This window comes from Hesperophylax consimilis, chromosome 12, assembly GCF_061612785.1.
Source record: "Hesperophylax consimilis isolate HC1 chromosome 12, BYU_Hcon_1.0, whole genome shotgun sequence".
NCBI classification, from domain to species: domain Eukaryota; kingdom Metazoa; phylum Arthropoda; class Insecta; order Trichoptera; family Limnephilidae; genus Hesperophylax; species Hesperophylax consimilis.
The window spans coordinates 12,903,349-12,928,704 of NC_142847.1; the positions used below are offsets into that span (position 1 = coordinate 12,903,349).

At 33.2% G+C, this 25,356-nt stretch overlaps 2 protein-coding genes across 3 annotated transcripts in view; one reads left to right on the top strand and one right to left on the bottom strand.

Annotated features, from left to right (window-relative positions):
• The window catches only part of LOC149419173 (uncharacterized), a 74,254-nt gene extending 69,570 nt beyond the window's left edge, over positions 1 to 4,684 (bottom strand). The window contains exon 1 of the mRNA XM_089637717.1: positions 4,125 to 4,684. Within this exon, the coding sequence (XP_089493843.1) occupies positions 4,125 to 4,213 (89 nt within the window). The 5' untranslated portion in view covers positions 4,214 to 4,684. The remainder of the gene's footprint in view (positions 1 to 4,124) is intronic.
• Positions 4,685 to 6,550: 1,866 nt separating this feature from the next.
• LOC149419174 (protein HGV2-like) lies at positions 6,551 to 24,234 on the top strand. Of its 2 annotated transcripts, XM_089638131.1 has the most exons (9): positions 6,551 to 6,787; positions 8,130 to 8,306; positions 9,438 to 9,571; positions 9,726 to 10,042; positions 14,022 to 14,256; positions 18,080 to 18,154; positions 18,488 to 18,729; positions 22,777 to 23,049; positions 23,091 to 24,234. In XM_089638131.1, exons 2-8 carry the CDS (start codon positions 8,131 to 8,133, stop codon positions 23,002 to 23,004), a joined length of 1,407 nt encoding a protein of 468 aa, XP_089494257.1. In that variant the 5' UTR covers positions 6,551 to 6,787; position 8,130; the 3' UTR covers positions 23,005 to 23,049; positions 23,091 to 24,234. The 2 variants fall into 2 exon arrangements, with proteins under 2 accessions (XP_089494257.1, XP_089494256.1); XM_089638130.1 differs by having other exon boundaries at positions 6,552 to 6,787; positions 22,777 to 24,234.
• Positions 24,235 to 25,356: the final 1,122 nt, after the last annotated feature.

The window sequence follows — 25,356 nt, forward strand, 5'->3', positions numbered from 1 at the left end:
TGGGTTATGTAATATAATGTGTATTTGTTGGGTTAGCTGGAAGAAATATGATGTAACCTATAAGCTATACCCTTTGTACTCTTTTTGTGCAATAAATATTTTTTGAATTTTTGATTTTTTTTTTTACAGCCTGATGAAATGCAAAAAGTTCGATTTTAAACATGACTTAGTTACGCTCAGTCAATATGTACACAATTATACAAAAATCCAAATCACGCATGAAACCGGTGAGCAAAACCACCATATTCACTGTGGATATATAATTCTTGTCGCTTTCCCATTAAAACTCGAGTAGCGAAAAGCCACTGGTTACAGTGCCGGACAATTTCGATTTAAAAATCGCTGGTCGTACGGCTGTAGTACGTGGGGCTGTTAAATAATGGCTGCCGCGCAAAGCTGGACCCAAGCCAAATACGTAATGCTACCAATAATAGTGTTGGGGGACATGTTAAATCCGATACATAAAAATATTTTAACCGTAATAAACAGTATCGATAATAATATCTTGTCTATATAATTATGTCGATAGCATTTTTGTACATATCGATGAAAAGTTAGTATGTACTATGTATATTTGCAGGTTATGTAGTTAAAAGATAAAAGGAGGGAAAACTCTCAGGGGTGTATTATCAAAAAGCACTTTCTTTGAAACGAAGCTTTATTGCTGGTTCAGAGATGGGGCAGGGGTGGAGCTATTGGGTAGGTACTAGCCCAATGCCCAGACACGAAATCTGAATATGGCGTAACATTCGAAAGGTAAAAAAGAAAATAATATTATGAAGAAAACAAAAAGATTTCGACTTGTTTAGAATAATATTATTTCTGATTATTTAATAATTTCTAAGTAATTGTGTTACTTTGGAAACTTGAATGTATTATTTTCAGGAGTTTTAACATTTAGCGGAACATTTTAAACTGTTTTTAGATCTTGGGAGAAATGGAAGACACTTTTAAATGTGTTAAAAAATAAAAGCAATCATAACCCGTTCTCAGGTGTTCAGTAACATAAGATACGCACATATGTAGGTGGATATTATAGAAAGGTAATATTCTACTCCTGGTAAATAAGTGATATTTCGAATTAATCGCTCAGATACTGACAACAACTCCGATTTCTATTTGATAATAAAAAAAAAACGCTCAATTTTTCACAAAAAATACAATAGCAACAATATTCAGTTGTCAACGACCAAGTGCTTAAATTTTCGAATAACATTTGATTATTATTTATTATTATTTATTAATTAACATTTGATTATTTCTAGAACGCAATTTTTTTACACCCAAACAACTAAATATGTATCTAAGTAAGTACTATTTCATTATCTCGTTGAAAGTTTTAAATATTAAGCGTGGTACAGACGTGCATGTTTTGAGTACCAATATATTATCAACACGAGGTAGATACCTAATAGCTTTAACTAATTAATTAATGAGGTATATTCTCAAGTCCCGATATGTGACTTTAATATATTATCTCTCTAGACATAAAATAATAAATTATTACCCAATAATGGTAAAACTTTGTGACTCCGATACGCGATATGTTAATTTAAAAGTAAAAATAAATATTCAAAATTTACCCCATTTATTTCATAGCTGACTAATTTTATAAAAGCATAGAACGTCAATTACTCAAATTCATATGCTGCGATAAAAAAAACTTTGTTTTAAATACAAGAACATTAAAAAGTGCTTTGTATGAGGTACCATGCAATTAATAGGTATTATGTACTATTAAACTATTCGTAATGATGAGCTTTAAATAATTTTTATAGCGCCGTTTTTGTTCAAACTCACCTCAAGGGCGCTGTACAAATATATAGTATATGTCTACAATGATCTATCGTTAATATGATTAATTTGTACATATTTTTAAATATTATGTAATAAGAAAGTCATTTTCACCGAGAAAAAGTAATATCCAGAAGTTTCGAACCTTTTAGGGCCCATAAGGCACTTTTCAAGTATATTTTTGCTAAGCACCCCACCCAAATATTACTAGGCCCAAAGATAAACCAATAAATGCTGCCGATTCTTATCTTTTGGAAATTCAGATTCTAAAGCAAATTTTTATCACGAAATCTTTTGGAATTTTTTGAAACGGAAACCTCTTGTGTGCCAACATATGTACACTGTTGACTCTTGTCACATGAGAACGGATCGTTTCTACGACTCGTTCATGAGTTCAACAGCTCGGATGTGGAACGATTTGCCGGCCACTGTGTTTCCTCCCTCCTACAAATTGAAACTTCCTCCTTGAAATTTTAAGTTCTACATAATTAGTATCAATAAAATTTTCACAAAATTGTACTGGAAACGAGGTATTTATAAAAAACCAAACCTAGTCGCGCAAAAAACTTGTTTTTTCTAAAATATACGCACCTTTACGACTTTCTACCTCGGTACCTATTAGAGATAGAAGAAATTTGTTTTTTCAAAAAGTTGTAGGTTATTTTATGTTCTATTATACTTGCAAAGTTATTTTAGCCAAAATTTGCATTGGAAATGAGATATTTGGGATAAACTAGATTTTGGCCCGATTTCGGCCAGTTTTTTCAAAATGGCGGCGCGAGCACAGGTGCGCCAAGGTCGGAAACTCAGATTTTACATCAGGAGATCAGTTTATATAACATATAAAAAAATGGGACTACCGGAATTACTTCGATCGCGAATCGCTAATTGCACTGGCCTATGGCTATTCTGGGATAACAAATTATTGTAGTTTATAAACAATGTTTTAAATACATAAACACATTATCTTGTAAGACGGTAAAATTTACAAAAACATCATTTTGCAAAAAACTGATATTTTTTTTCAGTTTGCAATGTTTTCTGTGTATTTCAAATGCGATACATCAAATTTTTTAATTTTTGCAATATATCAATTTTTTTAAATTTTTCGTAAAAACAAATACTGTTTGAGAAACTAGATTAAATTATATTTCAGGGGTATGCGTTTAAAACAAATATTATTATTTCTAAATAATAACATTTTAACAATATCAAACGTGAAAAATGTTGTCCAAACGCTAAACACATTTTTACTTAATTTTTTAATCCAATCGTAGAAGAATTGAGAGAACTATTTCGAAAACACATTCGTATTGTGTAGGGAATTTCCAAGAGAACTGTAACTTCACTTTTATCTCGTTCATATAGTAAAAAATTTTAAATACTTTTGAAATTTAAACCGATTATTACGATAGCGATGCGAAATATGAATTACCTATTCAATTTGGCTATTTTTAGGATTTTATTAGTGGCATCCAAGATTTTATTTGGCACGAACTGGAAAGAATTATTATTTCCATTTCAATCAAAAAATTACATTTTTTCGCATGATAGAAAAAAAAAACTTTTATTCAATTTGGATGCCCGGTTATTATGACCCTAAAATGCTGGAGAGGTTAAATGACTCCAAACGTAGTTCTCAAAGAAGTTCGCTGAATTATCTATAGTATTTATGAAATCAAACTGTCCATTGATTTGCAAGTAGGTAGATCATATTTACAGATTTTAAAAAACTTATTCGCAAATATTTTTGGGAATTAATTGAAGCCTGTATGACGGTTTATCATAGTTAGGACAAAAAAATACATGGTTTATAATATTACATTATGTTTGAGGAGTTATTTGTTTATTTAGGAACAACTTGTTCTTTTAAACTTATTTTGAAGGTTATTCCAATCAATGTAATATATTATTAAACCTAAACGAAACATGAAACAGAAAAAGACCCAGGAAAATAAAAAAAGATAACAGACACAACTAGGAATTGAACAATTAAAATAAATAATTATTGATATCCATTACTTTAAATTTCCGGTGACTTGAAATAGTTGTTTCTCATTGTTATTAAACTGATAAAATGTTTAAAAATGTTTTACGCATATTTAACATTTTATATATTTACTGAAATTAGTTTCTAGAAAATTACCATAAAATTGAATTGATACCTAGATAGAAAATAACCATGAAACTAAACTGACACATTTATAGAAAATGATAGACAAAAATTGATTGATACAAATTGGTACATAGAAATTCATACATAAAAATTAATTGATTAATAGAAATTAATCCCAGAAATTGGTAAAAGAAAATTAATAGTATTTGCTCACCTGGTAACTAAAAGTGTTCCTAGTAGAAAGAAGATAGATGGGTGAACATTGCATTCGCAATCCTCAGTAGTTTCTGTTTGTGTCTCCATAGTCAAAAGCGTCTGTCTGTCCTCATGAATTCCTAAATTTCAGCTTTTCATGAACATTACATCGGAATCATTTTTGTATTTCGACCGGCGAAATTTGTTTATTTTATGGTACCCCCGAAGTGTTGCCATTTTCTGAATAATTACTTCATAATTTGAATCAAAATTATTTTAATTGACATTCAGACTCAATTAAATAATTTTTAAAAAATGTCAGTTTCTGTTATTATTATGATTATTCGATCAAGTTGACCGAATACAAAAATGTTATTTGGAAGAAAATTGTTTTTTTCAAACTCTTATTTAGATTAGAATGATGATAATGCATTAGCACTTGAATTTGTATTGGTTTTATTATCCTAGGTAGCTACTTGCTCACTTTGGGTGATAATGACTTTGTTTTAAAAAGGAATATGATTCGAAACTTGAAATTAAATTAAAACGGTGTACGGCGACACCGACGCGTCGACACTTTTCCTCGATCTGACAGTTATGTTGAACGAAAACTCTATACTATATTAATAAAGGAAGGTTTGTCTGAAAACTGCCAAACACCAGAAACACGCGACCCTTACGACAAGAATGTGAACAGTAAAAATATATTTCACTGATAGCTTAGGAAACGTCTTTTAGAAGATGGTAAGTTCGTTTAATGTTCGTAGTTCTCCTCCAGGCCACCAGATAGCACTATTTTAAAATTGTATTGTACATAGATGTCTGCGAAGGGAAGACAGCTTCCTGTTTTTAGATTTCATAGGGGTTAATTTCCCGTGGAGCGGTGAGAGGATAGGGTTGGAAAACGGAAAATACTGCCCGCGCGCATGCGCGCTCTTACACAAATCCAATAAAGTCATTGTCCGTTCGTTGCTTTTTGCTTTGTGTAAAATTATATATGTTTAATCACAGCGGGCCGAGCGGCCTAGCGACTGTTTCTTTGCATGCCTCTGATATTGAAGCTGATAACAAAAATATTATGACATTTACGTTAAAAGCTCATATCGTTCCAAACGATAAGATAATGGCATTGAAAACTCGCGATTTTCTTACGTTTGGTAATTTTCATTTAATATTTCTAGTTAGGGTAAATATAACTTAATTATTATAAAACCTTTGATTATATAAAGGAGACTGCGCCTTTACAAGGCCTGAAACAATATATGATCGTCTTACACCAGGGGTCTCCAAACTACGGCCCGCGGGCCGTATCCGGCCCGCCAGTGTCTTCCATCCGGCCCGCGACATCTTATGACCAGTGTCATCAAGGACCTGCGACAGCTAATGGCTAAGACCTTGCTCAGAAGGGGCGCGAGAACTCCGTGAATTTTTTCGTGCGAATAAATATAAATGCTTGTTGGCGAGGTACTTGGCACCAATACATTGCGTCCACAAGTACCTATCGCGCGAATATATCAAGAGGATTTTTTTGAAAAATCTTTATTTGATTCGCAATGATATCAAGGTCTGAGAAACGAGTATCAAAAATTATCTTCAAAGCTACGTTATCTAAAGCTATATTTTCATTCCTGAAAATTCTATTGTCTACCCCCCCCCCCCACCCTAGGACAGAAAATATGGGTGTCTAGAAATTAAAACGGTTTTGGCCCTCCGAACTCACTGGAGTAGTCAATGTGGCCCTCCGGCTGAAAAGTTTGGAGACCCCTGGTCTTACACCATCAGTTTTCCTGATCCCCTGGAAAAAATCAGTTGGTATTGGACACAAAAAATCTGCTTTAAGTTGTATTTCTGGAAAAATCATCATTCCTATAGGCACTCATTTCAGACTTTACTGCTTTAGTTTGCAATAATATTTTTACAAACATTTTTGAATGTACAGCTATTAAAATATATTTTATAATGTTCTTCTTCTAGTGCCCTTCGGATATATAAAATATGATAATATTTTATATTCTCTTCATTTTACGCATTATACCTATTTAAAGGCTATACACGTAATATAATATATATTTCAAAACAAGCACACAATAAACAAAATATTTCAAAACGTTTGTTAAAGCAGCATTTCGTTCGCTTTTACATCATTTCTTTTGTCATGTCAAATAAAAGTAAAGAATGAAGAATGAAAAAATGGCAGATGTTCAAGAAAGCATATTATTATAATGCTTGCCGCCTAAAAAAAGCCAAAAGCATAAATAATTTGGCGGGAGCTTGATATTTCCCGCCTCAAAAGGCTTAGCCGACATCTGTTGATATATTCTCTAACTAATATCAGTTTATCTGCATGACGCAAATAAAAAGGGCAATTATGAAAACACTTCGTAACAAACTCCAATATTGACTTGAAATTAGAATACGTCTTGAAGCAAATTGTTAAGACATTTTTGCGCGGTGTATTAAAAAAAGTCTTTCGTGATTCTTGCGAAACCAGTCTATAAGTCCATACCTCTTTTGATTTTCTTTCATTTCGGGAAGGCAGGGCGAGTGTCGCATTTTAATATTCTTATCTTTCGCGTTATTTTGTTTGATCGTGAACGAAATAAGACCTTGTTTTTATCGATTTCTGTGCTTGTGATTTTAAAAGCATATTGTTATCTTCGCAGCGTAATTTAATCAGTAAAAGTAAGTTGGAAAGATGCGTTTAATTACGTTTTACTATTGTTGTATTGTTTCCAATTTGATTGACGTTTGGCGCCGGCAAAATTGTTAGGTGTTTTCAGATGAATTTTGTGTTTATATTGTTTTATTTATATGTTCCATGCTTCTAAATGATTAACCGTAGTCTAAAATCCTTAATATCTACCACAAAATCGATTCGAATTACACGTGTTGATGTAAATTCACCATAAAATTATAGGTTATATCTGACTGATACATTCTACCTACATCGAATGATAATTAATATCTCCAAATATTTTTTTGCATGCATTTACTATAATAATAGCTTTACTTTTATGCCTTGGTTTTGTTGTTATTTTAATATCGAAACATTTTATTAAATTTCAATATTTATATACTAGTTCAGAATACAATGTATTAGCCTCAATCTGTAGCACATTTCACTAAAGTGAAAGTAAGTACCCTGGAATAGAGACGTATTATTATTATTGTAGGGTATTTGGACCTAAAATTTGTTTGTTGTGTAAAATAACTGCAAAATTTGAATACTGCAGAAGCGTTCCACTGTCTCTTTGCATTTCCATTCATTCATATAACATTTGCACCATATTTCAGAGTGGTAAATAGTTCTCAGTATAGCCCGGGTGAGAGACCACAGTAAATTTCCTTACTCCGCTTACTTAATGCACAGCGCCCTTGAGGTGATTTTTCACAAAAACGGCGCTCTACAAATTATCCAATTATTATTATTATTATTATTAATTATTCACATCATTATTATATTATTAAGTCACACTTCGTTTCAACTTAATTAGTACAAGAAACAACTATTAACATTGACGGAGATTGCAAAATATGCACAAAATATGTTTATTTGGGTCTGGGTATTGGTTTGGGTTATATCATATCATTTGTGCATATTGTGATTGATGCATATGGCGGCAAAACATCTTTTAACATAAGATTTGTTATTTCTCGTAGTAATTAAGTTCGAATGCAGTGTTATTTAAATAATTTGCGGTTATTACGAAGTAAGCAGAGTCACGAAACACTGAGACCACCACTAAGGATTGTCACATTATTTCAAATAGCATTAGCCTTGTCTCAGTGACCAAATCTGAATGCTGAGTTATTCCAAACTCAACTTTAATTATTTCCATTGTGAGCTACAAAGCTTTTGAGTATCCATTTACCTTGAAGACTTTTTACATTTACCTCTCAAAAATAATACAAAATGCCATATTTCGATGGCGTAGGCAGGACCGGTCCTATTATTAATTATTACATTCAACACATGCCATCGATTTGTTCCGTATTTAAATTATAATATTTATTGGTTTTCAAGGATGGCCGACATCCCCGAAGTGATCACCACCGACCCCCATGAGATGCTGAGCGTGGGACGGAGGCACCTGGCAGTCCGGGATTACTCCTCCGCCGTGGGTTGCCTTGGTCAGGCTTGCGAGATGCTAGCGCAGAAGTACGGCCAGCATGCTGATGAGTGCGGAGAGGCTTACTTATGGTAATCATCTTTTTTTTGATCAGAGAGCTTTTGAAAATGAAGGGTGGAAGTGATTATATAGGGCTTGCCACTAACTGGGAAAGGTGGAAATGAAGGGTGGAAGTGATTATATAGGGCTTGCCACTAACTGGGAAAGGTGGAAATGAAGGGTGGAAGTGATTATATAGGTCTTGCCACTAACTGGGAAAGGTGGAAATGAAGGGTGGAAGTGATTATATAGGTCTTGCCACTAACTGGGAAAGGTGGAAATTAAGGGTGGAAGTGATTATATAGGGCTTGCCACTAACTGGGAAAGGTGGAAATGAAGGGTGGAAGTGATTATATAGGGCTTGCCACTAACTGGGAAAGGTGGAAATGAAGGGTGGAAGTGATTATATAGGTCTTGCCACTAACTGGGAAAGGTGAAAATGAAGGGTGGAAGTGATTATATAGGGCTTGCCACTAACTGGGAAAGGTTGAAATGAAGGGTGGAAGTGATTATATAGGTCTTGCCACTAACTGGGAAAGGTGGGAATTTGATTCAGTGCCAATATTTTCCATTTGGTTCAGTGAAAAAATTACACAATACAACTTTTTCGTAATACCTAATAGGTACATATAATTTATACCACGATTCTCTCTTTCGAATCTTGATTTATTCAATTTTTAAAAACTTGAGATCAAATTTTTAATTATCAGGCTCAAAAATATGTTAATTTATCTGGAAACTAGATTATCAAGAAAATTTTAATTTTGTTGTATTAATTTGTGTTCAATCTTCTTGGTTATGTGCTCCTAAAGTACCTTCATCAATGAATCCTTGAATTAACTTAGTCCTGTTCAATTTTAGATGTCCCCCAACCAGGTGAATCATTTTACTCCCTTAAGCTATGTATACACATATATTCATGCTCAACGGTTTGAATCGATTGAACATGTTGACTTGGAGCCATGCTCGTCGTTACATCCACATGCTCAAGTAGCTCCACACAAGACACCATAGATATTTCTGTCGAATATTGTTCAAGAATTATGGTCGTTAAATCTTAAAAAAAGCAATGAGTGAGAAGGTACACAAGTTGAGACCCATTCGAATGAGCGTAAAACCATTGATCATGTTTATTAAAGTGAATCTTTCTTTTACCATTTTAGGTATGGGAAATCCTTACTTGGCCTAGCCCGTGAGGAGAGTGGTGTTCTCGGAGACGGAATCCCACAAGGTGCGGGAGACGAGAGCCAGGATGATAAAGACGAGGACCAAGATGCTGTCGATGAAGATAATAATGGTGTTTATAAGATCTTAAATAATATCATCAATATTTCCACATTTTCCATTTTTTCCTACATTTTAGTAATTTGAAGCCATCAACTATTTATTTAATGCCGGATTAGTGAGTCTTCTTGTATTTGTTATTATAAACCATTTTTTTTATTTTACAGAGGAGCCCGATGAAGATAGTGATGAAACCAAGACTGACAAAGAGGATGTTAAAGATGAAGAAATGGAAGTAGAGAAAGTCAAGGAAGAGTCTAAAGATAAAAAAGAAAAACCCAAGGAGGAAATTAAAGAATCTGTGGATATTGTGAAAAAAGTAGATATCAAGACTGACGAAGAAGCTAAAGATGAAAAGATGGAAGTAGAAAAAGTTAAAAAAGAAGAACCCAAGGAGGAAAAGAAGGAATCGGCTGATGATACAAAGAAAGAAGAGACACCTGAAAAAAAAGAAGATGATTCAATTGCTGATGATAAAGAAAAGGTATTTCAAAAACACATTTCTCATACGGCCAGGTGACAGTTTCAATTCACAAGTACTAGAGCTAGAGCTGCAGTGCTATAACTTTGATGTATTCACAGTTAATGCTTTATCTTGGCTCCTATCAAAGTGAACAAAAGAAGTATGCGACTTGTAGGTATAATTTAACTTATCCCTTTCAGACCCTCTGTATATCTGAAAATACATAGATTCAAGAATTTTTTCCTCACTATCTGGAGCTAATAAAAATTGGCAATTGTCGTTTTCCAGTTAAACGAAGCAACTGCAAGCGGCATTTCGGGCTGTTTGTTTGATCGGCTTGTGCAATTTTTGTCCTGTTTATACGCACCCTAATGTTCATTCAAATGAAAGGAGCAGTAACTTCTAAAGTATTGAAAAAAAAACCATAAATTTTCAAATATGTTCTACCACTGCCAGTTTTAATTCAGGTCTGAAAGAGTTAAGGCCTTTCTTCCACAGGGATATATGCAAGTATATAGTTGTTGAGTTCTCGGAAACATCAAAACTAGAATACTTACATAACCTCACTCACAACCAAACAGTTGCTGTAGCTGTCATTTGTATAATCCTGTCATTCTTTGTTCCTAGCATTGTTCTAAAGCACACATACTGTTACAAAATGTCTGACACAAGTGACGCCATGTTTAAAGTCCCGACAATGCGAGTGGAACAACCTTGCCCGGCTGGTCGCGAGAGACTGGCGTCGCTGACGATTTGACAAAATGTCAATAACATGTGCCTATGAACGATCTTCCGCGCAGATGTATGGCGGTTGTCACCAAGATACTCGAATTGTCGAGTATCGGATATCAGCATATACCTGTAGAAGAAGGGCCTAATATGGCGTTTGTGATGTGACAAATTCCAAAAAATTTTTTTTAGTAAATTTATGTTTTTGAGATGGTTTGAATATTTTACGTGCTTTTTTTCTAGACCTTTCACCGACATATTATGAAAGTTTTTATAGGTATTTAAATGTATGGACGGGGATTTGGATGTTTATGTATATCGTCCCTTAGCTTACAACACCGCTCAAGTCGAAAATTGGCGGTTTTCACATTTTAATGCCGATAGATAGAGCTGCTCATTGCGCGTCTAACCATTGGTCACATGATATAGATTTCAGTCAATTAGAAGCCTTCATTCAAAAAGTAGTGACAGCGCGCAAGTCGGTTAGCCTCTCAACACTGCACAAGTCGTTAGTCTGTCATACATTTCTCGTAAAAGTACTTCGCGCTCTGTGATTATTATATTTTTATGTGAGTTTTATTGCTGAAAGGTCTATGCAAGATGTTTTAATAGAAGATTAAGAGGTAAGCTATATAATACAGTAATGTTTATTGATTATCGCATAATATTCATATAGAAAGATATCATTATTGAATATCTTCATTTACTTAAGCGGTGTTTACTAACCAGCTTTTTTAACTTGGGCGGTGTTTCAAAATGTATTTTATTTCTTTGAGGAAGCTCAATAATTGAAATACACTATGGATGGAGAAGAAATTGATTCATGGAGTTCAGGTGATGATGGTGTTTTGCAAGAAATCGAAACTCAGATCATGTGACAACATAAACGAACAAAAGCGGCAATACTTGTTTGAAAATTTCTGGAAGAACATGAACTGGGAGCAGCAAAGATCATTTATAACTTCTCATGTTAATAAAGTACCAAAGAAAATTACGAAAAATCCAGAATCATCCAAAAGAACTGATAGTCAAACTTACGTTTTCACGATTGATAATGTACGTCACCAAGTCTGTAAATAAATGTTCCTGGCCACTCTTGGCATTAAAGATTGGTTTATAAGATATTGGCTGACAAAAACAGACTGTGCCATGCCTCCAGATTTGTCTACTTCAACCAGTTACCGCAGAAATCCAGAGAAAATTGAAGACCACAAATATGTTGAAAAGTTTTTAGCAGGTCTTCCAAAGATGCCGTCGCATTACTGTCGTGCTAAAACATCACGAGAATACTTAGAACCAATTTTCTCGAACATGACACAGCTCTACCACACATATCAAGAGAATTGTGAGTTAGAGAGTAGAGAATGCCTTGGTCATAAATTATTTGACAAATTATTTTTGAAACTCAATCTGAGCCTATTCTACCCGAAGAAAGATCAATGTGACGATTGTTGCTGTCATAAAACTGGAAACATTACGGATGAAGAATACCCACAATATGTTTTGAAGAAAGATCGAGCCAGGAGAGAGAAAGATACTGACAAAGATTATTGCAGAGTCCGGAGCTTGTCATGTATTCACACAGGATGTTGAATCGGTAAAATTGGCTCCGTATCTTCAAGCTAATGCAATTTATTATAAAACTAATTTATGCATCCACAATTTTACATTATACAATTAAGCAACTAAAGAAGTAATGTGTTATTGGTTCGATGAGTCAAATAGCACACTTGAAGCCTCTGTTTTTGCTTCATGCTTAGTAGACTATCTAGAGAAAGTTTTGAGCCAGAAATTATTGCATGAGATTTTATATTCCGATGGCTGTTGTGCTCAAAATCGCAATGTTACCTTAAGCAATGCTTTATTACGTTTAGCGATTGAAAAAAATATTGTGATTACTTAAAAGTACCTGGTAAAAGGCCATACCCACATGGAATGTGATTCCGTACACAGTGCAATAGAGTGTAAATTAAAAGGTAAAGAAATTTACCTTCCACAACAATACATGGCTATTACTAAAACCGCTAGGAGTGATCCTATGCTTTACGAAGCTCGTTATTTGGACTATACCTTTTTTACCGACTTTTCGAAAGAATTAATTTATAAATCTATACGGCCTGGTAAAAAAGCAGGTGACCCAGTCGTCACAGATGTACGTATGCTAGAATACAGACCAAATAGCACAATTTGGTATAAAATTGGTTTAGATGACGAGCTTCAGCCGTTACCACATCGTCCCACGCCAATTAACAGCATTAAACAAATAAATCACCTGCAGAAATTGTATGCAGCTAGAATACTAATTACAAATCGGAAGTATAAAGATTTGCAAGACCTAAAAAGTGTATTACCATCTAGTTGCCACTCTTTTTATGATGACCTTCCGCACAGCAATCGCTAAAGACTGCAACTAACTATTAGACTAGAGATTTCGAGTATATATTTTTTATTTTTATAATTTTATTACTATTATATCTTGTTTAGTTGGAGTTTATTAAAGACTATGTTTTAAATATTTTCCTGTTAAAATTAAAGAAAAAAAAAAAAATTTCACTTAGGTACGCTCTAAAGGTTCGTGTGTCACCAAATAACTTTAAGCAATTGATCTCAACAATGTTATTCTTAAGATTTAGGTTATAAATACCTATTTATAACGATTGTTAATTATTCTTGAAATATTTCTTAATAAAAACTTTTCTTTGTAAATCATCTTTTAATACCTTATTCCCTAACATTTCCGCAAACAACACCGCCTAAATCAAATAAAATATCAGTCAACACAGCTCAAGTCATAAAATAAAAGTTAAAATAAAGTAAATTGTCAAAGTAAGTATAAATAATTATTTCTTAACCGCTAACTAGGGTATTTATTAAGTAATAACAGAAAAAATCCACCGATTTTTAAAAATAAACAGTTTTTTTCGTCTCCTGTAAAGTTGGTAAAAATGACTTATGCGGTGTTGTTAGCTAAGGGACGATATTATATAAAAATGATCATTATGACGGGGAGCTGTAATTTGAACTAAAGAAGATTTTTCCAGGCTGTTCTTATTACAAGTTCTGCTAATGCACTTGTGACAATATTTTCCTATTATTTTAGGGTATACAAATTTGGGCCATAAATTTTTCCTACACTACTTTTGAATTTCTCTTCGTCTATCAATCAATTGTCTGAAAGAAAAAAACAATGTAATTCAGATTTTTTAATTAAAATTTTATAGACAGCACTTGATAACTTGATGCAAATCTTTATCTAAACTAACTTATCCAGGTCTTCAGCGCTGAACCGTCCACATCAGAGGACAAAGAGGACAAGGAGGGCTCCGACTCCGAGGGCGAGGATGAGGTTGAGAACCTGCAGGTGGCTTGGGAGGTGCTGGAACTGGCCAGGGACGTGTTCCTGAAGCGGGGCGAGCGGGGGCGCCAGGAGCTGGCCGACGTGTACCTGCACCTGGGCGAGGTCAGCCTTGAAAGCGAGACCTATGATAAGGCAGTCTCGGATATGGGTCAGTCTTACCAATACTTTTAAAATAAAACCCTATTAGAAAGACTGGACACCATGAGTGTTCCTGCAAAGATCAGTTTAGTCCCTGTTAGACTTATGATAATTCTTTATAATAATGTATATCGTGGGCATACTGGAATAAAACGTTAAGTCTGATTTTGATGGGAAAGTTACGCTCTGACAGAACACACGAGTTATGTAAAATTTTCTATAACTTTAAAAATAAATTCAACATTCACCCCCTTAAAGCCTCTTGACGTTTGCAATATACATCTCATATGAGAATTATCTGCAGATTGTAATTATATGCAGTTTGTGTGGAAAATATTTTCGCATGCATTCGATTTCAGATGAATTTGCTGTTTTTGAATGTATTTCAAAATAAAATTCTGTTTTTGAAAGCTGATCACCGAGTCTTTCAGATTTTAGTATTACAAATCGACATATGCAATTAAAAATATTAAAATTTGTAACCCAAACAAAAATAATGTTTTTAAAGTCGCTTACTAATGGTTTTTCTGTGTAAACTATAATGGCTACTTTATACGAAATAATTTTTTTTTTAATTAAAATTTTTTTTTAAATTTTTCGTTTAATATAAAAATGTCTTTCATAGAATTATCTTTAATTTTTCGGGAGACTACGGTAATTTTTTTAATGAAAAGTGAAAGCGCTGTATTCCCTCTTTCTAACACTGTTTAAATCATGTTTCTCTCCGTAACACCAAATGAGATAGCATAAATTTTATGAGACCGTGTCAGGCTGGGATATATATCTCCCAACAAGACTATGGCTGTATGTTGTCTGTAAAGAATATCTCCCAATAAGACTATGGCTGTATGTTGTCTGTAAAGAATATCTCCCAATAAGACTATGGCTGTATGTTGTCTGTAAAGAATATCTCCCAATAAGACTATGGCTGTATGTTGTCTGTAAAGAATATCTCCCAATAAGACTATGGCTGTATGTTGTCTGTAAAGAATATCTCCCAATAAGACTATGGCTGTATGTTGTCTGTAAAGAATATCTCCCAATAAGACTATGGCTGTATGTTGTCTGTAAAGAATATCTCCCAATAAGACTATGGCTGTATGTTGTCTGTAAAGAATATCTCCCAATAAGACTATGGCTGTATGTTGTCTGTAAAGAATATCTCCCAATAAGACTATGGCTGTATGTTGTCTGTAAAGAATATCTCCCAATAAGACTATGGCTGTATGTTGTCTGTAAAGAATATCTCCCAATAAGACTATGGCTGTATGTTGTCTGTAAAGAATATCTCCCAATAAGACTATGGCTGTATGTTGTCTGTAAAGAATATCTCCCAATAAGACTATGGCTGTATGTTGTCTATAAATATCTCCCAGAATTGCCCAAGGGGTTAAATCTAAATCAATATAATGCTCCTGTATGATTTACCTTGCATGTAAAAGCCGTCAAGGCGAGAACAAACAAATACATACCTAAATAAATTTTGTTATGTATCACATTTAGCTATTCACATGTAATTTTGTAATTGTTAACATACCTACTAGTTTATTTCTCTTTTATTGCAATGAATTAACTCTACCTTGACTTATCTATTCACCTACTTACCTTTCATATTATGTTTACTTTTATTTTTATGTTCATAGTTTATCTTTTTCCATTTAAAAATGTTTCTGTATATTATGTTATGTAAAATCTTGTTATGTAAAATCTTGTTATGTAAAAAACTTGTTATGTAAAAGCCCACCAGGGCGTTGAAATTAATAAATAAATTAAATATTTTTGTACTGGAAAAAACCTTAAATCGATTTGCCTTATATGTATTTATGTCTACTGATAGGAACTTGTATCTGCCATTTCTGGAAGAAAACTTTAACTCAACTTAATTTTCATTGGTTGTAGACATTTGGATGTCTATGATTTCTGTAAACATCATATAACAATCATTGTATGTTTTTGCTTTTGTTTGACAGTTCGAGGGGAATATTATTTTTTATAGTAGATGTAATGTAAACGTTTTGTGCATTGAAAAGAAAATGACGCAGTCAATTTGAAACCAGTACCTGACGGACAAAAAGCACTAGTAACTTAGTGGCAAAATATACTAATTGCTTACACAAATAAATAAAAGAAAAAAACGATTTTTGGTAATTAAAATTCAAACAGGCATAAATGAAAAAGATATTCTTAACCCATTGGCCTCCGAATTGTTTTGTACCGAAGTTTTAAATCTGCAGTGGTGTACTAAATCTTACATAACTTTTAAACTAAACATACAAACGAAACAATTTTTTTAAATTTACTCATTCATTGAATTAAGGTATGCAAAAAATATATGCAGTTTTTTAAAAAATAATAATAATATGATTAAACGAGGATATAAAAATATTTTTTTTCATAAAACCCATTTTTTTTTCTTTTTTTTTATAATTGGATTAAGAAAAGTTTTACATTAATCATACTTATGACCATAATATATTTTATTTCAATTTGGGCTGATGTTAGCCGCCCACCACGCATTTTACGAACAAGCTTGTCAATTCCCGAACCACACGCTATTTAAAAAAAAATTCAATGACGCTGAAATATAACAAAATTTCAATCGTAAATATCAGGAAAAAACTGTACCAACGGAGTCCTGCCAATTACTACGAAATGAATGCTTAATTATCTACAGAGCGATTGGCATTTAAAATTTTAAACACAGATGTCAATAATGTATCCCTTTTTCGTTTTTAAGCCGACGACACCAGACCCGCCAGGATGGCGTCGTTTGAGGCCAATGGGTTAAATGAACACACAGCAACGTACTCCCAAAATTTCAGTCTATCCAAAAATAATATCATAATAATAATAATATATTCGAAAATCAAAGCAAGTAAGAGTATTAAGAGTATTAAGTTAAATTCAACGGGAATTTTCGTTCTTTGTATCACGTGTCATAAGTCACGTGACGCAAGCGAATTCCATATTGCTCATCAAGTCACCCGGGAACATCAATTATCAAAATTATTATTATTGAAATTTCACCGAAACGTGAACGGCCCACCCCAACGCCTCTTAAACTCTTTGATGAGATGGCGCCACTTTAGTTTACAGTTCGCATACCGATGTATTCGCATACTGACGTTCGCTTATACAGGTTGGTATAAGCTTCAAAATTGCTAATTGCTAGAATCTTTCACCTCTGAACGTATACCTGACCTGACATAGGGATGGAATGGCAATCTTTTTAGCGCACTACCCATTTTTGTGAGTAGTAGCCGCCACTGATATATATCATATTAAATATTTATATCAACTAGAGGTGAGTCGTATTAGCTCGTCTTGATACTTGGAACAACTGGTAGAAGTATGAGTAAATACCTAGTCCAAATACCTGTTCCCTAGTATTTTGCACTTGTACTTGTACAAGTAATGGTATACCAAAAGGAATTACTAAGAAAAGTAATTCCCCACAAAAATTTATGAGTGCACTTCCGATGTATGATTCCCCACAGTGATTTTTCAAAAATCCATGGGAGAGAATTCCCTGTCGAAAAATTCCCCACATTTTTTTCGTGAGGTTGGGGGAACACTCTTCTCAGCGCCTTGCGAGTATTGCGTATACGGGATGCAAAATACTCGCAAGATGCGCATATCTTTGTGATATCTGTTCTAGTATATACGCTTCAACTTAATATCAACACATTAATTGAATTTGATAAAAAAGTTTTAAGTTGGTAAAAAAAACTTAAATGCTTGTTTTCCTAATACAGTGATTTTATATTTTTTGCCATTATACCCACAATATTATGTATTGTATTTATTTTTAATGACTAATGTTGATTTTGCAGGTAAAAGTTTGGACTTATTCAGGGAGCTTTATTCGGCTGATGATAGAAGAATTGCTGAAACTCACTATCAAATCGGTAATCATTTATTATTCTTCTTATTATTATTATTATTATTAACAGCCAACCTGCCAATGCTACTTCATGTATGTACACATATAAAATATCTCAACACAGTGAAACTCTACTTTTTTAAGGTATTAGAAGGAAAGCGGATGTTTGAAAGTTGAATTGATATTATTTAATTTTTTTTCTTTCCAATGAACTAATAAATCAAACTTCTCGAACCGTGAAAACTTATGTGAAATATTAACATGCAAGCTTTACAATATCCATTTTAAATTAATACTTATGCAAAGTTTGTAATTATTTTAGCAGTATGTAACACTCTAAATTGAATGTTAATTCCAGGACTTGCACACTCCTTATCCAACGGTTTCGAGGAAGCCATCTCTCACTTCAAGACTGCTGCCGAGATCCTCGAAGCCCGCATCAAGAACCTGGAGGCTCCGAGCGCGGCGGACGACGCCAACGTCAAGAAGTACCTCGCCAGCGACCCCTTCTACTCCATCGCCGGCGAAGTCAAGGAGCTGAAGGAACTGCTGCCCGAGATACAGGAGAAGATCCAGGACATGCAGGACTACAAGGCGGAGGTAAGGGTCTGCAATTGCCAGGAGGAGATCCGCAAGGTCCTGGACAGGCTGTCCCTCAACAGGGAGAAGGAGCATCACCACTGCGAGGCCAGCCGCGTTATCGGCGACTCTAACGGAATATAGGCATTATCTGTCTGCATTCAAATTCTCATTCCCTTTATCTCTCCCACTTCCCAAACGTGCCACGTTAGTGATTGTAATTGATGTTACACACTCTCTTTGTTTCTCAATATGTTTTGTTCCTAGATCTTACATGAAAACTGATGATAAATAGCATTTGTACCTACATATTTACATACATACAGAGACTTGACACTATGAAAATATCCCATTGAAAAAACAGACTAATCTCTTAATGAATAGTCTATTAACCTGTTGGCTGCCAAGAGACTTATAACATTCCTTAAAGTGCCGCGTTCCTACAGGTGCTGCCACATTTTTATCAAAGTGTTTTTAATGCAGATATTAGAAATATTCAATCTTTTTACCATGGGTTTTTTGTAAATTGAAAAAAAAATGTGTATTCATTCAGTTTTTTGTATTTTGGCTGACAAATGTTTTGTTTTGCTCCTCACTACGCAACCTGAAGCATCTGTCTGTAAGTTATTTAGTAAAACTTTACTTAATTAGTCTTATAATTTTTTCTCAATTTAGTAATATTTGCAGTTTAAAACAAGCTATTACCAGTTTTTATTATTATCATTATTTTAGGCCAAGTTTGTTTATATAGGTATAAATATTAATTTATGCATGACTGATTTTACCAGTATTCTACATTAGTATTAGTGTTGGTTTTGAAAATCCAATCCAAAAATTCTCATTACAAATAAGTTAAATAAATTTAAGATTCAAAATCTCATTTTTTGTGATCTCAACCAAGGCTTGCAATTTTTTTGTTAGCTTGTTATTATTTGTTTTAAATTTCATGTTTCACTTTTAAGCTTGTTTTTTGTTAAACATAGTTAAACTAGTCTTAAGATTTCTGTTTTTATTGGCTTTTGCTTATTATATGCTAACACTACTAAAATATTATTTTAGCACTGCTTTTAACATTATTTTTACATTATGTTTTTTTAACCTTTTTTGTAACCCTTTTTTTAAACCTTTCTATTATGTGTTGTTTGTTACCTGTTGTTAACAAGGATTAATAATTAATTAGAACATGCAAAACACATTTTTTTTAAATAAATAAATATTAATTATTTTCTCCATATATTTTAATTTTGTTTATTTTTTTAACCTTCCCCCACCCTTCATCCAACTCTAAAACTTTCTCCACTAATTTCTGTTTTTTTATACATGTTAGACATTTTCATAAAAAAAATAATGATGCCATTTTGATTGATGATTTATGTCATTGGTCATTTTCACAATATTACCCCAAATAAAAATAGAATAAAAAAACCACTGAATTAATTACCAGCAGATTGTGGAAATTAACAATTAAAGGTAGGTTGCACCATTTTGATTTTGTAAATCCATGATTAGTATGTTTTATTTTCACTTGATTTGGATGAAGGGTGGTTTGGTTTTAATGAATTCATATTATCTTCAGTCCCTAAATAGAGTAGGTTATTTGCAAATCCTTACATTGAAGTTATTGTCTTAAATTTTGCTGAATATTTTAAATTTCAAGAATACATATTATGCAAAACTATTTGCGTCCTTAGATTGGAGGTGAGTGCGTCACCAACAATGCCAAGCTGAACCTCATTGGACAATTTGAATACGTATTTTCTTTCATGGAGTGTCCTAGTGTGTTTAGTTTTCATTTTTTATTAGTAATTAACACGTGTTTGGTATGGTAAAATTAAAAATATAAAGGGTGTCTGGGGGTAAAGTGCACAAAGTTCGGGAGGTGATGGTAGAAGTAAACATGTGATGGTGAAAGTAAAAAAGCTGAATAACTTTTTTTTTAAATTCCATTGTTTTTCCCATACAATAATATTTTTCATTTTTTTAACTTGTATCATGTAGAAAAACCCTCGAAGTTAGTGCACTTTACCCCCAGACACACAGTATATTTTCAGATTTTATTTTACACTAGCTGTACCCGCCACGCGTTGCTGTGGCTCGGCCTGTCTGTGCAGATAGAGAAACAATAGCGCGTGTTGCTATTACTTCCAACAGATGCCGTTGTTTTTTTATTAAAAAGCATATAAAATACACACGCGTATTCAAATGCAAGTTGTGTCAAAATTTCACAGCAATCAGTGAAGAACTTTTAGAGATTTAAGAACAAACGAACATTTACATTTTTATTTATATAGATTTAGGACGAGTTGTTTCAGAGAATTTGAACAATTTTTCAAATTTCAAAGTTAATTATCAAGTTCTGTGAAAGTTCTTTACAAGTTCTGTTATTACCAGAGATGTGCTTTATTTCAAATAAATCCATTTCAAATGGAAATGCAAAATGGGTATTTTCCATTTTGCATTTTAAATGCTTTTTTAAAAACAATTTAGCATTTTGCAATTTAAATGCTTTTCTCAATGCATTTTCCATTTTAAATGCTTTTTTGCAACATTCTTCCTACTATCTCCACTCATCATGTCATATATTTCATAAGCCCCAAATATCAGTCGGTCCTCAACCTCGCTATGAGAGATAATTTACATTTGTCAAGTTGCTCCCTGATAGGAGCCCTGGCAATTGAGTGATACCATTACAAAAAATACTGAACATTGGGCCATGACGCTGTAATATTAAATGTTAGATAGCAGTTTCTATGTTTTTACGTTGGCAACATTAGTCCCGCGCAATTTTTTTGTGGTTTCATAATCTGTAGTCGTGGTGTTTTTGGATTTACCATCATGTAAAATGTTTGTTCTACATTGATGTCCATTATTAAATGACAAAATTGTTTAAAAATTCTATAATTATTTTGATTGTTTGACCTGAGAAACCATTTTGCATTTTCAATGCATTTTGAAAATAGGTATTTTGCATTTGAAATGCTTTTCTAAAAACCATTTTGCATTTTCAAATGGAAATGTTTTGACCCATTTCCATTTTGCATTTAAAATGGTTTTGGGTACCCATTTTGCACATCTCTGGTTATTACATATTTCAGTTCTGTCAATTAACTGGCCTATAATGAAATATTAACAGAACTTGAATAGGACATTCACAGATTTCCGAAACAATCCGTCCTAAGGATGGGTTGTTTCATAGAATTTGAACAATTCATCAAATTTCAACGTTTATTTTCGGGTTCTGTGAAACTCCTATTCGAGTTCTGTTATTATATCTCTATAGGCTAGTTGCTTGACAGAACTGACATAATAACAGCACTTGAAAAAATCTTTCACCAAACTTAACTTTGATATTTTAAGAATTGTTCAAATTCTCCGAAACAACCCGTCCTTAGTGTTTGGTCCTAATTAAACTCGCTTCAAGTTATAATTTTTGATGACAAAGTTACGAACAACAGATATGCAGATAATTAGCTTTATAAATTTAAAATGGCTTATTATATATTTATTGCTTGCTTTCATCATGTTTTTGGTAAAACACTTACGCACGTGGTATCTTGTATTCTACATTACATTTCCGGTCTTAGTTTTCAAGTAAAAGAGTCTGGATTTAATTTTCCATAAACCCATAATCTGAAATACCTACCCTAATTAAACCATTAAACCCACTTTCGTAAGAATAAAATCACCTTTTTCCATTGTTTGCTAATGGTCCTTTAACAAAATACGATGCTATAACTGAGTTGTGTTACACATGTTTTGATACATTCCTAAAAAGCATTTGAACTAATGTGTACACTGTTGAAAGTTTGTACAATATTGATATTTTTCACTAAATATCAAAACAATAAGTGTTATTATAAAATGTAAGTTATTTTTATAAACAAAAATTATTTCCAAAATTTCCAGAATAGGTTTTTCAAATCCACGACTCAAGTATAAAACACTAATGCTATCCAAATCATTAAAGTTGTCACAAGTTTTATTTTTCATAGAAACTACCAAATTTTATTTACAAGAGATGAATTTTCATCAAATATTTTCCTTTTTAAAAATCCTTGTCTTCCGCAGCACGTCCGTTCGATCTGTGAATCTTTGCTCGCCACAGCCAACGGGACTTCAAACGGCCAATCATCCTCCTCCAAAACAAACGGATCCAGTACATCATCAGCTCCCACCGCCAAGGTCGAGGAGAAGAAGGCGTCAGACATCTCCCACCTTGTGAGGAGGAAACGGAAACCCAGCGAAGAACCAGTCGTGGAAGGTGCATCAGTAACCACCAAGAAACAGGCACAGTAAACTGATCCTCAACTGACCCTAAATACGGTGAAGGTTCTGACAACTGTTTCACATTTGCCCAACATTCGTCGGTTGACTTCGGAAAGGTCGAATAGAAGAGTGTTGTTAATTGAACTTATTGAATCTGAACTTTGAGATTTTAAGTCATGTATTTTTATGATAGTGGACTAAACATAATAATAAAAAAATGTGCTGAAGGAATTAACATAGGTGTAGAATAAACAACATTGATTTTGACCCTTTAACCTTACAAAGAAACTTAATGGTACACTTATTTTGTGACATCCGCGTATTTACATTGGATCACATATGTGACAGCCGTGTAGATAACGTTAAACACTGATTTTTCATCAGATTTTCAAGGATCAACTTTTCAAGTTTCATTGCTTTTTTGAGTTGTAACATGCTCAATGAAACCAACATAACCAAAAATAAAAGACCATTTCCTGGCGTCATTGGGAACGTAGCGCAATGTAGGGGGGAAGTGTAAAGGCAAGGCAAGCCACCAATGAATACTGCTGAACTACTAATAAATCACACTCGCGTATGGTAAGAGACGTGCATTTGCGCACCTTCTTTTGCTTGCGGTCTAGCTATGGACGCTATTTTATTCACAAGATTGTGTCTGAATTGCCGAATATTTGAACATATTCCATCAATTATTTTTCCTGAAGAATTTTTTTCTGCAAGAGCCATTTTTGATTATTCTTTACCAATTAGCGAATCGTTAAGTAAGTGAATTATTTAGTGATGTTTAATGTTGTGACCAATATTATTTTTTATTTATTGAGTATTGTTTGTTTATTTTGATTAGTGTTCGTTCAATTTTTCTGACATCTTGTGTCCATAATCACAAAATGATTTGATGTTCTTTCAATTTTTATTTTGATTTGTGCAAATTTCAAAGTAACCTTATGGTTGCAATCTTACAACAACAAAGAATTTTCGGATTTATTTGTTCATAAGTATGTGCAGAATAAACAGGGAACAATATTTGCATGGAAACCCATCTTACCCCACAAAGAAATGAACTCCTGTATTTATCGAAATATATTCTCATTTTCAATCCAAATTATTGCTAAATATTATGCAAACATTTTTATTTATTTGTTCTATGTATTAATTGTTTTTTTTACTTGGTAATGTCTTGTCTCCTAGATGCTAAAAAATAGGGTTATTTTTTATAAATTTATACATAGGGTTAAGATGTGAAATGATTTATGCAGTATGTCGATTATAGTTAATTAAAGTATTTTAAAATTTATTCTGTGTTTGATTTATGTCTCGGCATGGCAACTATAATAGTTCGTCAAGAGAGTCTTCGAAAAAACGGAGGGTGCTGCAATTGTTTAAATTGTTTTAAATGGCAACATCCATATATTATACATTACATAATTATCAATGATAATTATGCATTGTGTATATTACACTTGATTCAACTGAATACATATTTTAAACATCAACATCAAACGGTGTTAAAAAAATTGTGGTAATTGCTGAAAGGAGATAATTCTATATCATTTTCAAAGGAAATCTAATATTCGAACTTCTTGTTATTTTTTATTGTTTTTGTATTTCAAAGAAGTCATTTATTATAGGTTAAATCATAATAAAACTATGTGGAAGAAACCCGCACTATAATTATTATATAATGCCTAATAATAAAAGTCTTAAAAAATTGAATGAAGTCATTTTTATATATTATTTGGAAATTAATAAATTGTGAAACAACAAAACTCATCTAATAAAATTTGTTGCGCATGCCGTTATTTGAACCTGCGACCTTCGGATTGCTAGTTGAGAGCCTTACCCCTCACGTAGGCCGTCAAATCTAAATGGATGTGGAAATTATCGCAGCCACGATAATTTATTTGTACAACACGTTTAATTAATTATCCTAATTCGTAAACATAAATAATCACCCACGTAATTATCAACACAACTGCCTCCGCTGAAAGCGTATTGCAAACTGGGCCAACGTGCGAACGCTGTTAGCCGGTTGGCGCTAAGATCCTTTGATGTGTGCATGCAAACCGACAATTATTGAGTTGACCGGCCAACGTTTGCGGCCAACGCATGCAACGGCCAAGTAGTCCTGTATCTGTTGGGCCAGAGTGTTAGCCCATTGCATTGGGCGATAGGCCCATTAAATCATTGGTCGAACATAACCTCAATTTGGAATGTACCTAGTATAATTTGTTTAAAATCGATGTTGCCATAGTAATCAAAAATTTTTGTTCAATTTTATAAAATTTCTAGTCAACATTATTGACAAGGTGCACACAAGAACTTTAGTTGGGGCGATATTTGGAGACAATTTCAAATTTCTATTTTCACACCTCCATAAATATT

What these genes read in the sequence shown, in the direction of transcription:
- LOC149419174 (XM_089638131.1), top strand. Translation starts at nt 8,131, where the DNA reads ATGGCCGACATCCCCGAAGTGATCACCACCGACCCCCATGAGATGCTG. An exon ending in TGCGGAGAGGCTTACTTATG is followed by an intron (nt 8,307 to 9,437) that starts GTAATCATCTTT and finishes TTACCATTTTAG; the next exon opens with GTATGGGAAATCCTTACTTG. An exon ending in TGAAACTCACTATCAAATCG is followed by an intron (nt 18,155 to 18,487) that starts GTAATCATTTAT and finishes TGTTAATTCCAG; the next exon opens with GACTTGCACACTCCTTATCC.